The sequence below is a fragment of the Nannospalax galili genome, unplaced genomic scaffold (genome assembly GCF_000622305.1).
Source record: "Nannospalax galili isolate Female #2095 unplaced genomic scaffold, S.galili_v1.0 scaffold915, whole genome shotgun sequence".
NCBI lineage: Eukaryota > Metazoa > Chordata > Mammalia > Rodentia > Spalacidae > Nannospalax > Nannospalax galili.
Window position 1 is genome coordinate 1,435,717 of NW_008336255.1, and position 19,360 is coordinate 1,455,076.

At 48.8% G+C, this 19,360-nt stretch overlaps 1 protein-coding gene across 2 annotated transcripts in view; it reads left to right on the forward strand.

The window, feature by feature from the left end:
- The window catches only part of Dpysl2 (dihydropyrimidinase like 2), a 132,938-nt gene that overhangs the window by 48,317 nt on the left and 65,261 nt on the right, over positions 1 to 19,360 (forward strand). The window contains exons 1-2 of one of the 2 annotated variants that reach the window (XM_008830973.3): positions 14,029 to 14,345; positions 17,506 to 17,594. In XM_008830973.3, the coding sequence (XP_008829195.1) occupies positions 14,307 to 14,345; positions 17,506 to 17,594 (128 nt within the window). In that variant the 5' untranslated portion in view covers positions 14,029 to 14,306. Of the gene's footprint in view, positions 1 to 14,028; positions 14,346 to 17,505; positions 17,595 to 19,360 lie in introns of those variants that run through there. The other variant, XM_008830972.3, reaches the window with a different exon arrangement.

Sequence of the window (19,360 nt, forward strand, 5' to 3'; positions counted from 1 at the left end):
CTCAAGTTCGCCCATCAATCCATTTTTGTAGGTTTTTAGGTTCCTTTCCTTTCGGAGTGAAGCTCAAGGAGATAGGGTTGCATCTAGGGGAGGAACAGGGTCCCTCGAATTGCCTTGATCTGGGGTTTTGCCAAAGTGTTGGGCCCAGGACGGCAGTTACCTGGATAAAGTTGGTAGTGACTGGGGCAGCCCAATTAATATATCCAGTAGACACACAGCTCCATGAAGCACAGAAACAGTCCCCTGGCCCCCCACAGGTACCTCTTCAGTCACCATTGTTGCCCGGGCAAACATAGGAGCAGTGCTCCTTCATCCTCTTTCAGCCAAGGGGAGACTGGCAAGCATAATTTACAGTGCCTGGTGGGGTGTACAATTCTCAAGCTTCAAGCAGGTCGCAGAGGTTGAATGTAACCTTGGAGAACCAGGTGCTTGGGGGTCCCAGGTGGGAGGAGATGTTCACTATCTTCCCAGTGGATGTGCTACTAACTACCCAGGTGAGGTTTTGGAGTCCATGGGGGCAGTTAGCTAAGGCAGGCTCTATAAAAAAAACATAAAAAAGCAACAAGGGTTATGGTGTGACAGAGATTTTTAGCTTGAGAGGATTGTCTTTTACCAGTGTGACCTTTTATCTCTTGTCGATTTGGTCTGACCAATCCTCTGATGCAGGCTTTAGATACGAGTGATGTATCAAGGTCTGGACATGAGCCACCTTAACCACAGTGGGGGTGGTGAGGATCACGATGTGTGGCCCCTTCCAACAAGGTCCAAAAGGCTCCTTGTGGTGTCGTCTCACCTAAACAAGGTCTCCTGGCTTGAATCCATGTGGCTGGGCCGGTGGCAGTTCGTAAATATGCCTCAGCAGAGGGAAAATGTTGTCTTGTGCAATCTGTAAGGCCTGTAGAGACTTAAGAAATTGGGATTCAGACAAATCAATTAGCACATCTGAAGGTAGCTTGGGAAGCAAAGGGGGTGGTTGGCAATACATGATTTTATAAGGTGTTAGACCTTGAGTATAGGGGATATTTCTGACCCTGTATAGGGCAAAAGGTAGGAGGCCCATCCAGTCATCACCAGTTTCTAGGGTTAATTTGGTCAAGGTCTCTTTAAGGATCCAATTCATTCTCTCTACTTGTCCCGAGCTCTGGGGGTGGTATGCACAATGTAGCTTCCAATTAGTCCCCAGTGTTTTAATTAACTCTTGAGTTATCTTAGAGATGAAGGCTGGTCCATTGTCTGACCCGATCACAGAGGAGAGTCCATACCTTGGTATTAGTTCATTGATGATCTTCTTAACCACCGTTGAGGCAGTGGGAAACACTTCGACCCATCCTGAAAATGTATCTACAAAAACTAGGAGATATAAATACCATACCTACCAGGTTTTATCTCAGTGAAGTCCACCTCCCAATGGACTCCAGGCGCAGTGCCCCTCTCCCTTCTGGCTGGGGGCATGACTTTTTCTCTTGGATTAGTAACCTGGCAGGAGCAACATCTGGAAAGACGATTTTCAATCATTTTGGTTCAATTGAAGATGTGGTATAGAGTCAGGAGTTCTTGTAACTTTCTTTTTTCTAGGTGAGTCCCTTTGTGGAGTTTATATATTAGGTCCTCTGCCAGCTTGTGCAGTAGAATGAGCCACCCATCAGAGGTGTATCTCCATCCATGCTTGATCTTGGTATTTTCCAGGGAAGTTAAATCCTGATTGTCCTGAGCTGAGTAGGAGGGCTCTTCTGGCAAGAGGGGTTCAGGCAGGATAATCAGTAGGTTCAAAGCTGTTAGGGCTGCTTCTCTGGCTGCTGGGTCCGCTCTCCTGTTTCCCTGTGCCTCCAGTGAATCCCCTTTTTGGTGCCCCTGACAATGGATGATGGCCAGTCTCTTTGGTAGCCATATGGCCTCTAGCAGTCCCAAGATCTCTTGTTTATTTTTGATAGTCTTTCCTTCTGCTGTCAGGAGCCCCCTTTCATTGTATATAGCCCTGTGGACATGAGCCGTAGTGAAAGCGTAATGGCTATCAGTGAAAATGTTAACAGTTTGGTCTTTACTTAGCTTTAGGGCCTGAATCAGGGCAATTATTTCAGCCTTCTGGGCAGAGATCCTGACTGGTAGAGAGGAGGCCCATACTGTCTGCGATGGACTGACAACTGCCGCCCCCGCGTACCTGGTTCCTCCCTTAATTAAGCTACTTCTATCCGTGAACAGAATTAAGTCTGGGTGGGGCCATGGAACATCCGTCAGATCTTCCTGCATCCCTTGTAAGCTGCAGAGTACCTCCAGGCAGTCATGGAGGACCTCAAGATCCGGTTCTGGCGGCAAAGTGGCAGGATTGAGAGCGGTGCTGGAGAGGAACTGGATGCGAGGGGGGTTAAGGAGCAAGGCTTGATAATGCATCAACTGACCATTTGTCATCCATCGATTGGTGGAATTTTTAAGGACCCCCTCAATCGAGTGAGGGGTGGTGACTGTAAGGGGCTATCTCAGGGTGAGCTTGTCTGCATCCTTAACCAATAAGGCCATGGCTGCAATAATTGTGAGGCAGCCTGGCCATCCCGAGGCCATGGGATGAAGCTTTTTCGACAAGTAGGCCACAGGCCTTTTCCAAGGCCCGAGCATTTGGGTTAGGACTCCCTTCGCTATTCCCGTTCATTCATCAACAAAGAGCTGATAGGGCTTATGGATATCTGGCAGAGCCAAGGCTGGAGCCTACAATAAAGCCTTCTTAATTTCTTGAAAGGCCCTCTCCTGAGTCTCAGTCCATAGGAAGGATGACTCATTCCCTTGAGTGGCTTCATACAGGGGTTTTGCCAGCTCGGTGAATCCAGGTATCCAGAGCAAGCAGAAGCCTGCCGATCCCAGGAACTCTCACAACTGCCTGCGGGATCTTGGGCTTGGAATTCCCATAATGGCTTGTTTTTCTGGCTGGTGACAGCCATCTCTGCCCATCCCTTAATGTGTACCCCAAGTACATTACCTCAGTGACACAGAGCTGAGTGGAAACTTTATATCCCAATTGGTCCAAAGTCAGGAGCAAATCTCTGGTGGCCTGAAGACAAGTGCCCTCATCCTTAGCAGCAATCAACAGGTCATTGATGTACTATAGGAGGCTTACCTCTGGGTGTGAGGCCCGATACTCCTGCAAGTCCTGATGCAGAGCCTTGTCAAAGATCATGGGGGAGTTCTTGAACCCCTGTGGCAGTCGTGTCTAAGTGAGTTGTCCATTAAACCCCTGGTTTGGGTCTCGCCACTTAAAGGCAAAGATGGGTTGGCTTTCCTTTGCCAAGGTCAAGCTAAAGAAGGCATCCTTGAGATCTAAAACTCTATAGACTCTTCTCTCTGGAGAGAGTGAGCTCAGCAGGGTATATGGGTTGGAGACTGTAGGGTGGATAGCCTCTACCCTCTTGTTAACTTCTCTCAAATCCTGCACTGGTCAGAAACCTTTAGTTTCTTGATGGGTATGAGAGGGGTGGTCTGTGGAGATTGGCATGGAACCAGAATACCGAACTCCCTAAGGCGGTTTATGTGTTTGGTAATTTCTGCCCTGGCTTTGAGAGTCTTTGGGTACTGTTTTACTCTTACAGGCTGAGCATCAGTTTTTAAAGTCACCATTATTGGTGGCTGTTGGATGGCCCTCCCTGGGGGATTAGTTTCCGCCCAAACTCCAGGGACATAGGACATAGGCTGTGTCTGGTACAGTCACATCAGGGGGTCCTCTCCCAGAGAAATGGATCTGAGCCTTCATTTTATTTAGCAAGTCTCTATCCAATAAGGGATATAGGCACTCTGGGACCACCATAAAGGAGTGTGAAACTGTCTTCTTACCTAAGTTTACTTCCCTTCTGGTAGTCCAAGGGTGTTGAGTGATTCCCATGGCCCCTTGCACCCAGGTGCGTTTACTGGTCAATTTTCCCATAGACTCTTTCAAAACTGAATATTGTGCTCCGATGTCGACTAGGAAGTCGACGGCTCATCCCTCCACTTGTAGGGTCACCCAGGGCTCATGGTGGAGGCTCGCCGAGTCTGGGCCCCTTCAGTTTTCTAGGCTTGCCAACTTGAGGATCTTGGGCTTGGAGGGAGGCTGGGATCCCGCCCTTTGAAGACATTCCCTAGCCCAGTGGCCCAGCTGTTTACAGTATGTACACTGGTCTCTTTTTAGGGAGGGCCGACCTTCCTGTGGGGGTCACAGGGCTCGGGTTCCTGTTTTCATAGGGGGTCAGTACCCCCATTTGGGATTCATCACTGTTTCAGCCAACAATACCCTAGCCAGCCCTCTAGTTTGTCTTTCCTCAGGGGTTTCTCTATTGTTAAATACCTTGTTCACCACTGCCATCAGCTCAGAAAGGATTTTGCCCTTGAAACCGTCCAGCTTTTGAAGTTTTCATTTTATGTCTGGAGCTGCCTGATTCATGAAAGCCATATTGATGGCCATCTGATTCTCTGGGGGCCTCTGGATTAATGGGAGTATAAGTTCTGAAAGCCTCTAGGAGGTGCTCCAGGTACGCTCCAGGAGACTCATGCCTTCCCTGCATCACCTGACTGACCTTAGACAAATTGGTGGGATGCTTAGCAGCTGCCCAGAGACCACCCCCCCCACCCCATAAGAATCTGGCGATAGACCTTTAGGCGTTCCCTACCTTTGGGAGTGTTATAGTCCCACCCCTCTGTTGGGCGTGTGAGAGGAAAAGCAGCCACAATCAAATCCTCATTCTCTGCCAGTTGCCCATCATTTCCAGGGACTGCATGTCTGCACTCCTGAAGGATGTGGTTCCATTCCTCAGTGGTGAACAGGATATTCAATAACTGTTGGCAATCATCCCAAGTGGGTTGGTGGGTAAAAAGAATGGTATCTGGGAGAGAAACTAGGGCCTGAGGATTCTCTGTGAAGGAGGGAATCTGTAGCTTCCAATTATACAGGTCACTAGGAGAAAAGGGAAAATATACTATGGGTGCAATTCCATCCTCCCTCGGGGGCCCAATCTCCCTCAGGGGAAGAGCTCATACAATTCTGCCTGCCCCAAGGGGGCAGGAGTAAATCCTCCTCTGGTGCCGAGGGGAGGACTTCAGGACCCGATGGGTTTCTGGTCTGGACTTTCTTCAGGGGAAGCAAAGTGGCTGATCCTTTAGTCCCCGATGGTGGGGGCGGCAGTAAGGGGTGCAGCCAGTCGGTGGGGGGGCAGCGACCAGATATCTCCAACCTAGGATGTATGGGATCTGGTCAGGGTGCCCTGGTTCCCTGAAGATAACTCCTTGAACCCCGTAGATGAGGGACAGGTTAAAGGACACTTCAGGTGGCCATTCGACTTCAAAGGAGGGCCATTCGATGGTGCAGAGGGTCTGGAGGTGGGTCGGCTTGACACGGAGTCCGGACATGTTCGAGGCCACATGTCCGCACATGTTCGAGGCCGCTCGTTTGTCATCCTGAAAACGATTAAGAACTAGATCAAGGGGAACTGATGATGATGAGACTTTCTGGCCCATTGTGGGATAAGCTTCAAGAAAAAAGAATAGAAGGAGAGGAATGAGAATGAGAAGTAGGATGGAAAGTCGATAGACAAGGTGGAGCTCCGAGCAGAGGATGAAGACAGTATGAGATGGTGGCTCCCTAGAAGGGGAAATGAAAATCTTGCAGTGAGTGGAGTCAGCCAAGAAGGCTGCCCCTGTCCCTTTTCCAAAAAGATTTGGCCAGCCTGGATTCCATGTCAGACTCGACCAAAATCTTGTGTCTGGCCTGTCTGGATTCCACGTTGGGCTGGGCCGAGACTCTGGGCCAGTCCCGCCTGGATTCCACATCAGGCTGGAGCACGACTCCCTGTCAGAGGAGGAGTCGGGGCATCCCCCATTCTCCTCCGACTCTTGAGCCCCAGGATGTCCAGACTACCAGAAAGAGAGAGAGAGAGAGAGAGAGAGGGAGTAAATTATGCAAGCAGGATGATGAGTGTTTAAATGGTTACAGAGCAAAGAGAACACTAGTGGGGTGAAGAGTGTGTTGTCTTCTCCCAGTACACAATAGGACTAATTTCTTCTTGGCAACCAGCTCTGTCATAAACTAATTTAGTTATCTAAAGGTCATCAGCAGAGAGATTTTGATCTATGGAGAATCTGCACCTGACACTGTTAGGGTTTGAGAATCGAGAATAATTCTCATAGATACTCAAAAAGATTATTCAAAAAGTTTATTTAGGAATTTAAAGTAAAAACGACCAAATGGTGGCTAGCTGGGCACAGACTACACAAGCCAAAGATGGAGTCTGGCCCCGAACAATAGCAGGCAGAGGCTTTTATTGGGGAACTCCACAGAAACCCATGCGTGCCAAGCATCTTTTTAAAATTATTGGATGTCCCCATATCCTGAGTACGGGGGAAGTCTTGATTGGTAGGGGCTGTCTTCAGGGCATTGGAATGTGCTGACTGATACCTTTTAGGGCCAGAAATTTTTGTTCATACCTTATAGGGCTTGCTTAATTTATAGCTTCTCGGGGTGGGGGTGGGTAGCAAATGGGAAGATTTACAATATGCCTGAGCTTGTCCAGGCTTGTCTGAAGAAGCTAGCCAAAATGGAGCCAGAGCATTCTGGCTCTTCAAGACTAAGCTATTACATTGCCCCCAAAGTGGCCTCTAGGGAACTGAATGAATGCCTTTGAGTAAGCTGTAGTCTTCCAGTGGGAAGGGTCATGATCTTAGCCGTCTTAGATCTTCATTCTACCCCAGGATAGATATTGAAGGAAGTTGACTTGACTGTTGGGATTGGGGGTGCTGGTCTATTTTGGCAGGCACATCAACATACAGTGGGGCAAGAGCCACCGAGTATTTGGGGATAAGTGAGCAGTTTCAGTGTTGTGTTGACTCTTTGAAGATGCTTACTTAAACTCCCCAAATATTTATACTTTCCCAGTACAGGTAACCCTTTTCTTTGGCAGTTGAGCTCATACTGATTCTGAATCAAGGAGGACTCAACTGGTGAAACTATGTTGTGTGTCACCCAGAGGTGACTGGCACACAGGCCTGCAGTGTGGGCTTGGAAAGAGGAACTCAAGTCCTCACACCCAGACGGAGTTGATCTTCGTAGCTATTGGGCCCTGGGGTGATGCTGCCCAGTGGGAAAGCAGTCACTGCTTTCCTTAGACAGTGAGAATCTAAGCCACAGAGCCTTGTTCAGTGACACAACTTCTCTACATCTAGTCTTTTAAGATTCTGGGGTCAATCATGGTTAGAGGGTTGCAGGTGTCCACTAGAGAGAGATAGCAGGTGGGAGGTGACATGTTGTTCACCTAGGCTGGAGGGCAGCAGGAGAAAATAGGCCAATAGCTTTTTCATTCAACTTCTGTTTGTTGAGTTGTTGTGAGGTCAGGTGAGTGTATGTGATGGGGGAGGTAACACAGAATGGGCAAGCCTGATTGACAGTGTGAATTTTACTGTGCAGACAGCCTCTCTGGCTGCCTGGAATTCTACCAACCAGAGCCTTTACACCAAGGGTCAGCATGTGAAGCATTTCACATTTAAACCTTGTTGTCCCTCTGCGCTGGTTCCCAGGAAGGGCCACGACCACCTAGAGAAGCTGGGCTCTGCTGAGGAATGAGGCAAGAAAGGGATGGAGTTGGGGCAAAGAGAAGTGCCTTAGTAGTCAGGGTAAGGGACAGGAATGGGTGAAGACAGACAGCAAATCCCCCACGCCTGCCTCTCTTACCAGGCAGGGTCAAGTTCTTTATCATGGAGAAAGCTAGCGTAGTGAGCTATAGGGTTCCTGCATTAGAATCCTGTTCTCTCTCCTTCAGGAAGCTGTGCCTGAAACCAGAGGCTTCTTTGTGCTTTACTCCCTGTGTATCACAGAGGGTCATGAAGACATAACTTAGAGCGTTTGGGGAAGATGAAAAGTGTGTTGTGTTTTAAATGGAATCCATTTGATTTTTGGCCGTGTTGGGAACCAAACCTAGGGCCTTTCATGTGCAAGGTAAGCTCCCTACCACTGAGCCACACCTGCATCTGGAAGATATGTTTAACTTTTTGTCATACTGCCTAAATCAGTCTGTGCTCCATAAATGCTATTTCTTGCTTTACTAACTACATAGCAATGCTGTAGCAAATTGGACTGTTAATGGAAATCAGTTGGGTTGAAAGCTACTGGCAATATTTACCACTCTTTCATACAATGTAAGAGCAGGCCATGTTGCACTTTGGGGAGTGGAGGAAGTTGTGGGTGGGGAGTAAAACCTTCCTTTTAGCTCATGTTTTCCCAGCTTCCTCCTTTAGAAATAGAGGATGGGGTAATGCTGGGTCTGTGGCTCTGTGGCCAGAGTAGACTAATCGATGTCTTCCTGAGCCTGGCTTTGGGAGACTCCGGTCATGTGGTGGAAGTGGTGCTACGTGATTCTGATGGATAGACAAGTTCTGGAACACTGGAACAAGTAACTTGCAAAGCCTTCTTCCAGTGTGGAGTCAGTCCAGGACCAAGGAATGAACCACATGCATACTCCTTACTGACCACCAGAGGACAGATCTGAGCCAGGATGGCCAGAGCCAGATGCTATGTACTCAGTTGGGACAGAGACCCTGGGGATACATCCAGGTGCAAGCCATGTAATGTGGGGTCTTTGGGTGGTGTCCATGTTATCTGGACACAAGCAGAGAAAGCACAAGTCTTCCAGCTTCCATGCAGTGACCACTTTCCTTTGTGCCCTAATGTCCAGAAGGATTGGGACAGAGCCTCAACCTCATACAACCAGGACATCTTCAGGACCCTTTCAGAGGCCCACAGAGGTGGCCCAAATCTTCCCAGTTCTAGCAAAACAGTGTAGGACTTAGGGACTGACCTGCTGACCCTCACTGGTCACCACCCAAAGGATGCACACCCTGAAGATGGCAGTGGGCAGGATCCATCAGCTGGGGCTTAGCTATCCCTGCGCGATCTGTGCCCTTTGGGGTTGGTTCCACAAACAAAAATCATTCATTACTGCCTGCGTCCATCCATCTGCGGTGGAGCATCCTAGCCAGTGCCCTTTGTTTTTGGCAAAGAAGGATTTGGACACTTTGCCCTTAAACAGTGCATCATCCTAACCTCCAAGGACCACATTGGACGGCACAGCCCTGAGTGACCAACTGCAGCAGCACAGGGATTTGTGGCATTCTCTTTTGGCCACATTAGGTTCCGATCTTCCTGTCAGCAATGAATGCTCTGGAGTTTCTCTTCTCCGTACCACTGTGAGCATTGCGTATCCACAGAGCCCCAGGGGTACCCAGAAGCAGAAATGGTTACTCCAGCTTCCCACAGGGAGGAAGATGAAACCAAGAGTCTTCGTGGGCTGGACCTGGCCAGAAGTCATACTGGACAGACTCTGAGGAACCGAGAGCAGCCAGTAACCCTGGAGCATCAGAGTCACAGCTTTCTGCTCACCACCCCATTTCCTGGCATGGTGCAAACATTTTATAAAGCCCAAATGGATGTTATTTCTGCTCCATCCATCCACAAAGCCATATTTTTAAAAAAAATATTTTTGTTATTTTTATATATATATATTGCCTCCATGTGCACCTGTGTCATGCAATGCCTGTGGAGGTCAGAAGAGGGCTTTGGATCCCTGAAACTGGAGTTATGGATGGTTTTTGGCCACTATGTGGGTGCTGGGATGAACCTGGGTCCTCTGCAAGAGCAGCTGGTGCTCTTAACTGCTGAGCCATCTCTCCACAGTTATCCGAGTCCTGCTGCTACCTCTGTAAGAGTGAGCCACTAGTAGGACTTTTGAAAGGGTTCTTAGTCTCCATGAGCTCAAACAAAGGAAAGTGATTCTCCCTGACACATGGGGCAGGGCTGCACTGTCCAGCATAACAAGACAAATAATATATTATAAACACCAATAAAGAATAATGGGAGGGCCAATAAAGCAGCAGCTTCAGAGCAGGTGTGGTTTAGTAATCGACTGCTTGCCTAGCATGCACAAGGTGCTAGATCAGAGCCTTCTCTGATCCCACTACCCCCAGTAATTTCAGTAATGGATGCTGGGGACATTTTCCTGGGGACACCTTGTATGAGTCTGGGATTCATTTTAGAATTCATGGCTCCTATGCTATCAGGCTTGGTGGAACATGGAAGTTTTATTAGGGGAAGCATTGCCTCAAAATGCAGGCAGCAATGCCCCTCCTCCTCTCAAGAGCAAGCACCGCCCTGCACAGAGCGATTCTGCTCTTTCAGGGACTTCGGGAAGAGGAGTTGAGCTGGCTAGAAGCAAGACCCAGCAAAGAGATAGTGGAAGGAAAGGCCAAGTTTGGGATTATTTTTCTTAACATCAAAACTCATCATGGTGGTGATGTGGAAGAACCTTTTGTCCTTGTTCCAACAATGTAGTGACAGCATTTATTTATGGACCAGACGTTGACACCTGCTTTGAGCCTGGCAGTGTGCTGGAATACATCATACACCATGTGAAAAAAACAAAAAGAAAAGAAAGCATAAAATGTGCTTTCTTACTTCTTTTTACTTACAAATATTTATTTTTATTTTAAAATTTTTTGGGGGGGGTCTTTTTGAGACAGTATCTCCCTGTAGACCCAGCTGGCCTGGAACTCACTATGTAGACCAGGCTAGCCTTGAACTCACAGAGATCCACCTGCCTCTACCTCCCGATTGCTGTGCCACCACACCTGGCTTAAAAATATTTATTTATATTTTATGTGTATGAGTGTTTTGCCTACATGTATGTAAGTGCACCTGTGTCACGCAGAGCCCAAGGAGGCCTAAAGAGGGCACTGGATCCCCTCAAACTAGAGTTAAGGATGATTGTGAACTGCCATGTGGGTGCTTGGAACTGAACCCTGGTCCTCTGCAAGAACAGCCAGTGCTCTTAACCTCTGAGCTATCTCTCCAGTTCCTCTTTCTACTGTTTTGAGTTATGGTCTTGCTAAGTTAGCCAGGCAGGCATTGGATTTGTAATCTTGCTTCAGCTTCCTGAGTGGTCGGGATTCTAAGCCCGTGTCACTAGTCAGTGTTAAATATGACTGGGCTTTGAGCATGCTGGGCAAAAACTCTTATCACTGAGCTGTATCTCCAAGAAGACACTTTTGATCGCAAGGGGAGGTCTTCTTGGAACTTCTGTGTACCCGCTGAGCATAGGGGCAGGATGGGAGACCAGGGCGTAGGACATGAAGCTGAAGAGGAGGCTGAAATCAGACTTGGACAAGGCACCTGGTTAAAACTGGTCCTTCTGTTCTGCCTGGGTGTGGTGGCACATGCCTTTAATCCCAGCACTCAGGAGGCAGAGGTAGGCAGCTCTGCGAGATCCGGGTCAGTCTGGTCTACTTAGTGAAGCTCAGCCAGCTGGGGCTACAAGGAGACTCTGTCTCAAAGAAGAAGCAAGCAAAACAACACAGAAAACCAAATAGAAACCAACTCATGCCTCTGCTCACAGGCCCCCTCCCCGCTGCCAGGCGTTAACCATCATAAGGACTGTCTCCTGTAGACTGCTTTTTGCCCCCTCCTGGTGCTGGGTGAGGAGTGTCGGGATTGCGGAGCCCGGGAAGAGGCTGTGAAAGCACAATAGGTAACTTTCCTCACTGCTGCATTCAATTTTTCAACACCCAGAAGTCAGAGGGGAGACTGGCTTCAAATATCCATTCCCAGATAATGATTTTTCCCCTTCACAGGAAATTTCCATTGAGTAGCTGCCTAAAGACAGAGTTTTAAACATGTAGTCAATTAACCAATCCATCAGTGTGGAGGAAGCCAACCATTCTTCCCACCGCTTTCGATTCTGCATTGCACTGAGCAGTAAGAGCCGTAAGAAATGCAGACTGCAGTTATTTTCCTTGGTTAATTAAAATTGTTTGGGTCTTTCTCTGTGCCAAATACTCAGGTCCCCGTCAGAGCCGATAAATCAATTTTAACCTTATATTTCTGAACATTTATGGGCAGAAATGTCAATTATCATGGACTAAAAACCTTGTATGAGGCCGTGGAAAGGGGACTGACACTAATAAGACTGATGGATGCTCCCTGGAGATTTTATTATAAAACAAAATATTCCATAGCAAATGGGTACATTAAGGTCAAGAGCAGGAAAGTATAACAAAAACAATATAACTAGAGGCTACTTTGTTTTAAATTAATTTGAATCTCATTATAAACTTGTCTGTCAGTTATTTTTTTTTCCTGTGATTTAACAGGACCCTCTTTCCTCTTCCTGCCTCCTTCCCTGGAAAGCATATTTTGTTTTCTTTTCTTCAGAGTCTATAATATAGCTCAAGTGGGCCTTGAACGCTGATCTTTCTGCCTCAGTCTCCTACATGTTGGGATTACAAAGGCATGAGCCCCCTACCCTGACTGGCTCAAGGTATGCTTTTTGAGCCTGAAGTCTTTAGCCGTTGCTGCCTGACACCAATATTAGGGACAACAGCCTGCCGTGCTAGTGCACATCAGGCAGTCTTAAGAAGGAAGCAGAGAAATGCTTCTGTTTTCTTTTCAAGGCTTGCAGTTTAAATCGAACTTGAATGAACTGGCTGGGAGTGAAGCTTGCCGCATGCCTCAGAGCCCTCCCTCTGGGACTGTAGATGTTAAGAGACGGGAATTGAAAGGGTGAATTTTATACCACCCTTGAGCCTGGAAAGTCAGAGGACCCCTACAGTGCCAGGCACAGAAAGCCACTGGCACACAGGATTACTCTGTATCTGGCTAATCTTTGCTGAGCAGGTGTGAGCCAATTCAGACACTCCCCACCCCTAAAAGGCTGCCCAACGGCCTAGATTAAGTAGGGACCACATGCACTATTTGATCTCAAGCAGAGGTCAAAGCCATTTGGCAGTTTTCCTCGTTATCAGCCTGGGAACCACCCCAGGTCCACCGGACCAGGAGGAGTTCTTCCCTTCCACAAGTATTGTTAGCGCATCACTGCCTCGCTTGACAAAAATCAAAGACCTATTGTTTCTTTAGTGCAATTAAGAGAGATCTGGAGAGCCGTTAAGAGTGACTTCTGCTGGGACGTCAAGACTCTGGGGTTGTTTTTAACTTTGAATGTGGTGGCGGGATTATGCCTCTCTGTGACTCCGTTTCCCCATTTTAGGCATCTAAGGTCTGTCTCTAGTTCATCTCCCTTCTTCATCCCTGCTCATCTCTTTTGCTTCTGGCCTTACGAGGTGCAGTGGGAACCTTGGGGTTCACCGGAGCTGGAGCTCCAGCAGCTTTACCTCCCGTGATCTGCAGGCGCCAGCTAAAGGCACCCCCTGACCGACCCCACAAAGGGGGTGGCATGCCAGCCAAGGGGGCGATCAGGACACCATGTGGGCCCTTGGTGCCTCCACAGGCCGAGGCCTCTGTCCCAAGTTCCTGGTGGCTTGTAGGCACAAAAGGCCTTTTCAAGGGCGGGGCGTCCCTTCCCGGATGCTGCCCGGGCTTCCTCCGGGCTTCCCTTCCAGCTGCCAGGCAGTCCCCTGCCTCACCAGCCGCTCCCGGGCGTGGCCGGTGCCAGCCTCCCGCATCCCCGCATCCCTTCTCGGAGCTGCAGCTCCCCGGCCCGCTGCAGGGCGGAGGCTGGGCGGGGGGTGGAGGGGGAGGCCGGGCACACAGGCCCCTCCCGGGCCGCGCGGCGCCGACCGGCGGTGCAGTCGCGCGCCCGCCGCCAGCGAAGCCATTGGCTCGGCTCAGTCACCCCACGCGGGGCTGCAGCGGCTGCCTCCGCGGATTGGCGCGCGGGCGGGCGTGTGCGTGCCGCCCGGGCCGCACCGAAGCCCCTCCGTCTCGGGGTTGCGCCCCCTCCCCCTCGGACGACCACTCCGCCATTGTCCCCGCAGCATCTTGGGCCACCGCCAGCCCCAGTCTCCGCTCGTCCGCCCCGGGGCTCAAAGAAAAGGGCGCGAAAGGCGCGCACCCCACTCGGGCGCACGCACCGACCGCCGCCCTCCAACGCGCACTGCAGCAGCGGGCGCCCGCCGCGCCCCTCCCCGCCGGCCCTCATTTGCATATCCCACGGGCGCAGCCAATCAGGGAGCGCCTCTCTCGAAGCGGATGGCTTTTGCCTGGGAGGAAAGGGAGTGGCTGGCGGCGCATGCGCCGCGGTGGCCGACTCGAAGCGAGGCTTTTATTGCTGTAGTTTATTTCCACCCCCTTCCCTCCTGTTCTCTCTCTCTCTCGTTCTTTTTTTCCGCCTGTGTTGGAGGAGAGGAAGGGAGGCAGAGGATTGCATCTGTCCCTTACATTCCTGAAATCTAGCAGCAAGACCGTTTTCAATCCTGCAAAAAGCAAAAAAATATATTTTTATTTACCGAGTCCCCTTTCCGGCATCCTTTGCTTTAAAGCTGTCCTCTTGAAATTACCCCCCCCCCCCAGGAGAGAGATGTCTTATCAGGGGAAGAAAAATATTCCACGCATCACGGTAAGTTTGGTACTTGGGAGTCTTGGTGGGGCCAGCAACCTTTTGTGGCACAGAACATCTAAGGATTTTCTTTTTAAGGCGGAGGAGGGAGAGAGATTCAACTTTTTTTCACCCCCCCCGTTGCCTTCGAAGGCGATGGTGTTGATGGTGGAAGTGGGGGTGGGGAGATACAATAACAACGGTAAGAGCTATAAGGCACGTAATTTGCCAGGCATTGAAATAGGCGCGGGAGTGCGTGGAGGTAGCCTTGGGTAGCGCGCCAGATCCGCTGTATCCTTTATTGTCAGCGCGAGATGCTGCAGCGCTGGTCCGCGGGGTGCGTGCGAGCAAATGGATGCCAGATTGAATATGCATGGTCGCCGCTCGGATATTGTTCTCCGGGCTACGTGCTGCGAGGCTGGGCTCCCGAGCCGCGGCGTTGCGGGGAGCCGGGGAAATAGAGCCTCCGGTGCCCTCTGCCCCCACCAGAAAGAGCTTTCTGGAGCCTTCCTCCTGCAAGAAGGAGCGGGTCCTAGCCCGGAGGCGTCACGACAGCTCAGAGATGCTGGAAAGGGCAGGGTGGACCGGGATCCAGTGCTGCGCGCGGGAGGAGGGCAGGGGCTCTTGTGGACCCGGGAGGACCTGGGGAGCCCCCTGGCTTGGCCGGGGTCTGGGCGCGCTTTCTGGTGTCTCTTCTGCCCTTTCTACACCGGGGAGGCGGCCGTGCTGTCGCATACAAAGCGGGCCGGGAGGGTGGGCGCTGGGGACAGCAGCAAGCCGGGTTCGCGGAGGTAATGGCGCTGGCTGAGCGACGCCGAGCAGATGGCCCGGCCGGCCCCAGACAATGATCACGGCGGCCGGAGGAGTCGGCCTGATTGCCCGGGGCCTCCATCCGGATGCATCTCTGCAAGGAATTCTCGATGCTTCGGAGATGCACCGGGTCATGCCTCCCGCCCCCCAGTCCCTCTCCCTCGTTTCCTGAGAGAGAGAGAGAGAGAGAGAGAGAGAGAGAGAGAGAGAGAGAGGTCTAGATCTCATCGGTCCTATTTTCTACATTCTGGAAAGAAATCCCAGGGAAGGGGAGTCGCTAGGGAAATTCATTGTTATATAATGCAGTGCGATAGAACTGGCCAGCGGGTGGCTGGCGAGGACCCAGGGTCATGCAGACCTGAAAGCATCCTTCCAAACATACAAGATGGGCTTTAAGGCAGGATTCGAGGGCGCACTTTTGCTTTGCTTGTCTCTGTGGCCCTGGGACCCAGGCCTCCTCTCCAAGGACACACCCATCTGCCAGAGTGGTGTTGGAACGTTTGCATAGGGGAGGGGAGTGTGCTGGGGCTGAGCTGGGTGGTTCTACAACCAGGGTGGGTACTAGCCTTTTCTCAAGGCAACCACCCCCCTGCCCCGTGTTCCCCAGATCTCCAAGGGCTAATACAGAAGTCTCAATTGTTAGGTGTTTTCTGCGCCAGATGAAGGCGTCCAGTCGGGGGTGGGGGGCAGATCTGCTGTCTTGGAGAATGAACAAGGCAGTTTGAGCAAGGTAGTTTCGTTTTGACATTGTGAGGAGGGAAAAAAATAGGGAAACAATCAACAAGACCACTTTTTAAGAGAGTGCGTCCTCCAGCCTTGAAAAAACTGTAGTTGTATATCCTAGGACCCATAATGTGTTTTCCTCCTTCCATCACCATGGCCAGCCTCTTATGTAAGAAGCCTTCTAGAACACTCTAGAGTGAACAGGATGTGATGATTTTTTTTTTCCCTAGGCGTGTTGGCTGGGGGATTTGCAGTGATGACTGGGACAGGTACTGCAGTGACTGAGAGTGGTTGTGAAGGGCAGGGCTTTTCCTTGACTCTCAGACTTAAGACATCTCCCTCTGGGAGAAAAGGAGAGATCCTTGCAGGCTTAAGCTCGCTGAACCTCAGTTTCCTTATGTGTCATGGTAATAAAATCTTGCTTCCATGCACCCTGAAGCTTAGATAGCATGATGTGAGGGACAGGATTAGTAACCATTTTACCTTCATCCTCTCCATGTTGATCATTTCAAGGACTTTTCAAATACCTGCATTGGTAAGAAAGACTCCGTAGTGCAAAATTAAACTGGTCTTGTTTTTTCGTGTAAGAAAAATAATAAATACTCTCTAAGCCCAGTAGTATGGGCATTTATGTGTAACTATCTTTTACTTTGCTATATCATAGCTTTTGTATATTTTAAGGATATTCTATGATCTCCTTTCAAGCTGTATAGTATAAGTAGCACCTGCCAGAATATTTTTTATTTTGTAACTGAGTTCTGGGTTACCTATTGTTAAGATGGATACTGATCTTTGAAAGATACAGCATTTTTAAAAGGGCAGTTCTTCAAAGGGCTCAACATGTAAAACTTAAATTTAGTCTGAAATATGTGTACATCCACCCAACCCAGGATCTTATCGCATACATCCTAGAAATAGTATTTGGGATGGCCATGCGTCTTAGAGTAGCATTTCTTCTGTGCGTTCTTGGCCCTCCTGGTCTGATTGATCTTTATTTTGTACACAAAAATGGATCAATAGTTTGTAGTGATGTTAGATTCTAAAATTTCCCATGTCCCTAATTCATCATAAAACGTTTAACTTTTTCTTCCCTGCTAAAATGGTTCATATTTTGTAGTCCCTCCACTGTCTTGCTGTAATGTATCCCAAAGATAAATGCTCACATAATGAACATACTGAATTGAAATCCCAATATGGCTGAAGTCTGTGTGTTTGTGTAGCATGTACCATGACAACAGACTTTTGGTCAATTTTCCTGGACAAAAACCTTGCCAGAATGTGACTTTCCTACATGTGGGTGGTGAATTTTGTTTTAAAGATGAGGTTTTGTCGAAAGTCAGTTCCAAAGCATTGCCTTCTTCAATGAGAGTGCTTTGTAACACTCTTCAGTTTTTGGGTTTTGGGTCTAGAGTGTTCTGGAAAGAGATGGCTCGTTTGTCTATCTAGGATGAACTTGCCTGCGTGTTTTGACTCATGAGGTGATGAACAGCTTGCTACATACAGGTTCACCTTGGTTAAGGCAGCTTTCCAAAATTCACTGGCTTTGAGCAACTCCCTGGAGTAGTGAAAATGTGCCCGAGGGCTCACTTACCTCAGTGCTTCATCTACTCTCGTTATGCGTTCTGACCTTTTTACCTCTTTGTTTCAGAGTGATCGGCTTCTGATCAAAGGCGGTAAAATTGTGAATGATGACCAGTCGTTCTATGCAGACATATACATGGAAGATGGGTTGATCAAGTAAGTGTGATTCATTACTGTGTGGAGGTGTGTATCTGCATGCCTCCCAGTGCTCTCTGTCCGTGTACACAGTCTCAAAGCTTTAGTGATGCAAAGAGCCTCCAAACTTGACTGGGGATGTAGTGAGGTTGGTACAGTGCTCATCTGGTGTAAACAAGGCCTGGGTTGACTCTGTCCCCCCCCCCACAAATAAAAAGTGATCAGTTTAGTATTTGTTAAGCTAATTTTTACTGGTGGTAATTAATGAATCTGCGAATTCAGATTTAGGGAATTTACAGTCACAGCATACATAGACACACCCATGTATTATGTAATTTACTATTTTTAACAGAAGTGACACACTATCATCTTGTTACTAGCTTATATGCTTGGTTTGTGATAGACTGATACACACGGAAGATTTTCCCAGACCGTAGTTTGGGATGCATTGTCCAAGCACAGGACATAAATGTGGAATACAACCTGTCCTATCAAGAGATGTATCTGGAATTCTTGTGAGAGGAACCATAGAAGGATAACAAGTTAATTACCAAGCAACTCAGACAAATTACTGCCTAATCCTGGGGGAATTTTAGGTTTCATTCTTGAAGTGGCAGTTGGCACAAATAAGGCCACCTGAGTTTCTTGTGTAATGGGTTATGAAGAGGAACAGAAGAACTGTTAGGAGTTTGGGTTTTCTGGGAGGGTTAGCTGGGTGCATTAGTACACCCTTCCTTCTGGGACAGCTTATAGGCGCTGGAGGAGGAGCACATCTGCTTAGACAAACAGCAAGGCAAATGACATCTTTTAAATAAGCAGTATTCATCAAATGCAGAGCAAGTTAGTCTGGAGACGGGGAGGGGCTGGATTGCCTGGAAGCTTATACCCCGATTTAAACATCAAAAATTAGTCTTAACATTTCCACAGTTAATGTTTTCTCCATGTGTGTCTGCCTGCAGCAGTCTCAGCTCTGGACTCTCACATACTCTGACTTTCTTATCCCATTCCCATCCCCAATTCTAAGACACATGATGAGTCTGGCTGAAGGACATTGGCCTGGAATGGAGCACCCCTGTACTATTTTTAGCCATCAGTCACTTGTCTTGGAAATTTAACTCCTTTGATTAATTTTCCTTTTTAAAAAATTGGTAGAAATATGGGATAAAGTATTCTTAATTGGAAATGATGAGACCCTGGTTACAAAACAAGCAAAAACAAACAAAACAAACACCAACCACGAAAACCAAAAAGTTGGAATTGAAGCATGTCATCATCAGGATAGATACTTGTTTCTCTGTCTTTCTTTGAATCCATGAGCACCTGCTTCCACGTTTACAGTGGTTGGAATTCCAGTGCTTACTTTGTGTGTGTGTGTTTTCCATTCCCTCCACCCTTCCATCTCGCTTTCCCCTGTATTGAAAAGGATATGATAAAAACAAATATTTGGAAAGAGCAGACAAGTCTGGAGCAAATTACTATTGGAGAATGAGCCCAATGACATTAGAAGAGGCCTAAGTGACACTGTGTAGGAATGGCTTAGGGCCTTGCTATAATGTGGTTTCTGAGGGCCCTGATAGTCATTGAATAGGGCGTTTGCTACCTTTCAGAATTTTTGTTTGAAACAGGGGTCTCATTCTTTAATCCAAATTGTCCAGGAACTGGCTGTGTAGCCAAGTGGGCCTTGGACTAGAGGTAGATCCTTCTGCCTCAGGCTCCCAAGAGTTGCAGTTTCAGGCAGGCAGGAGTTGCCGTACCTGGCTGGCTTATGTAACCTTTGTTTTCTCATT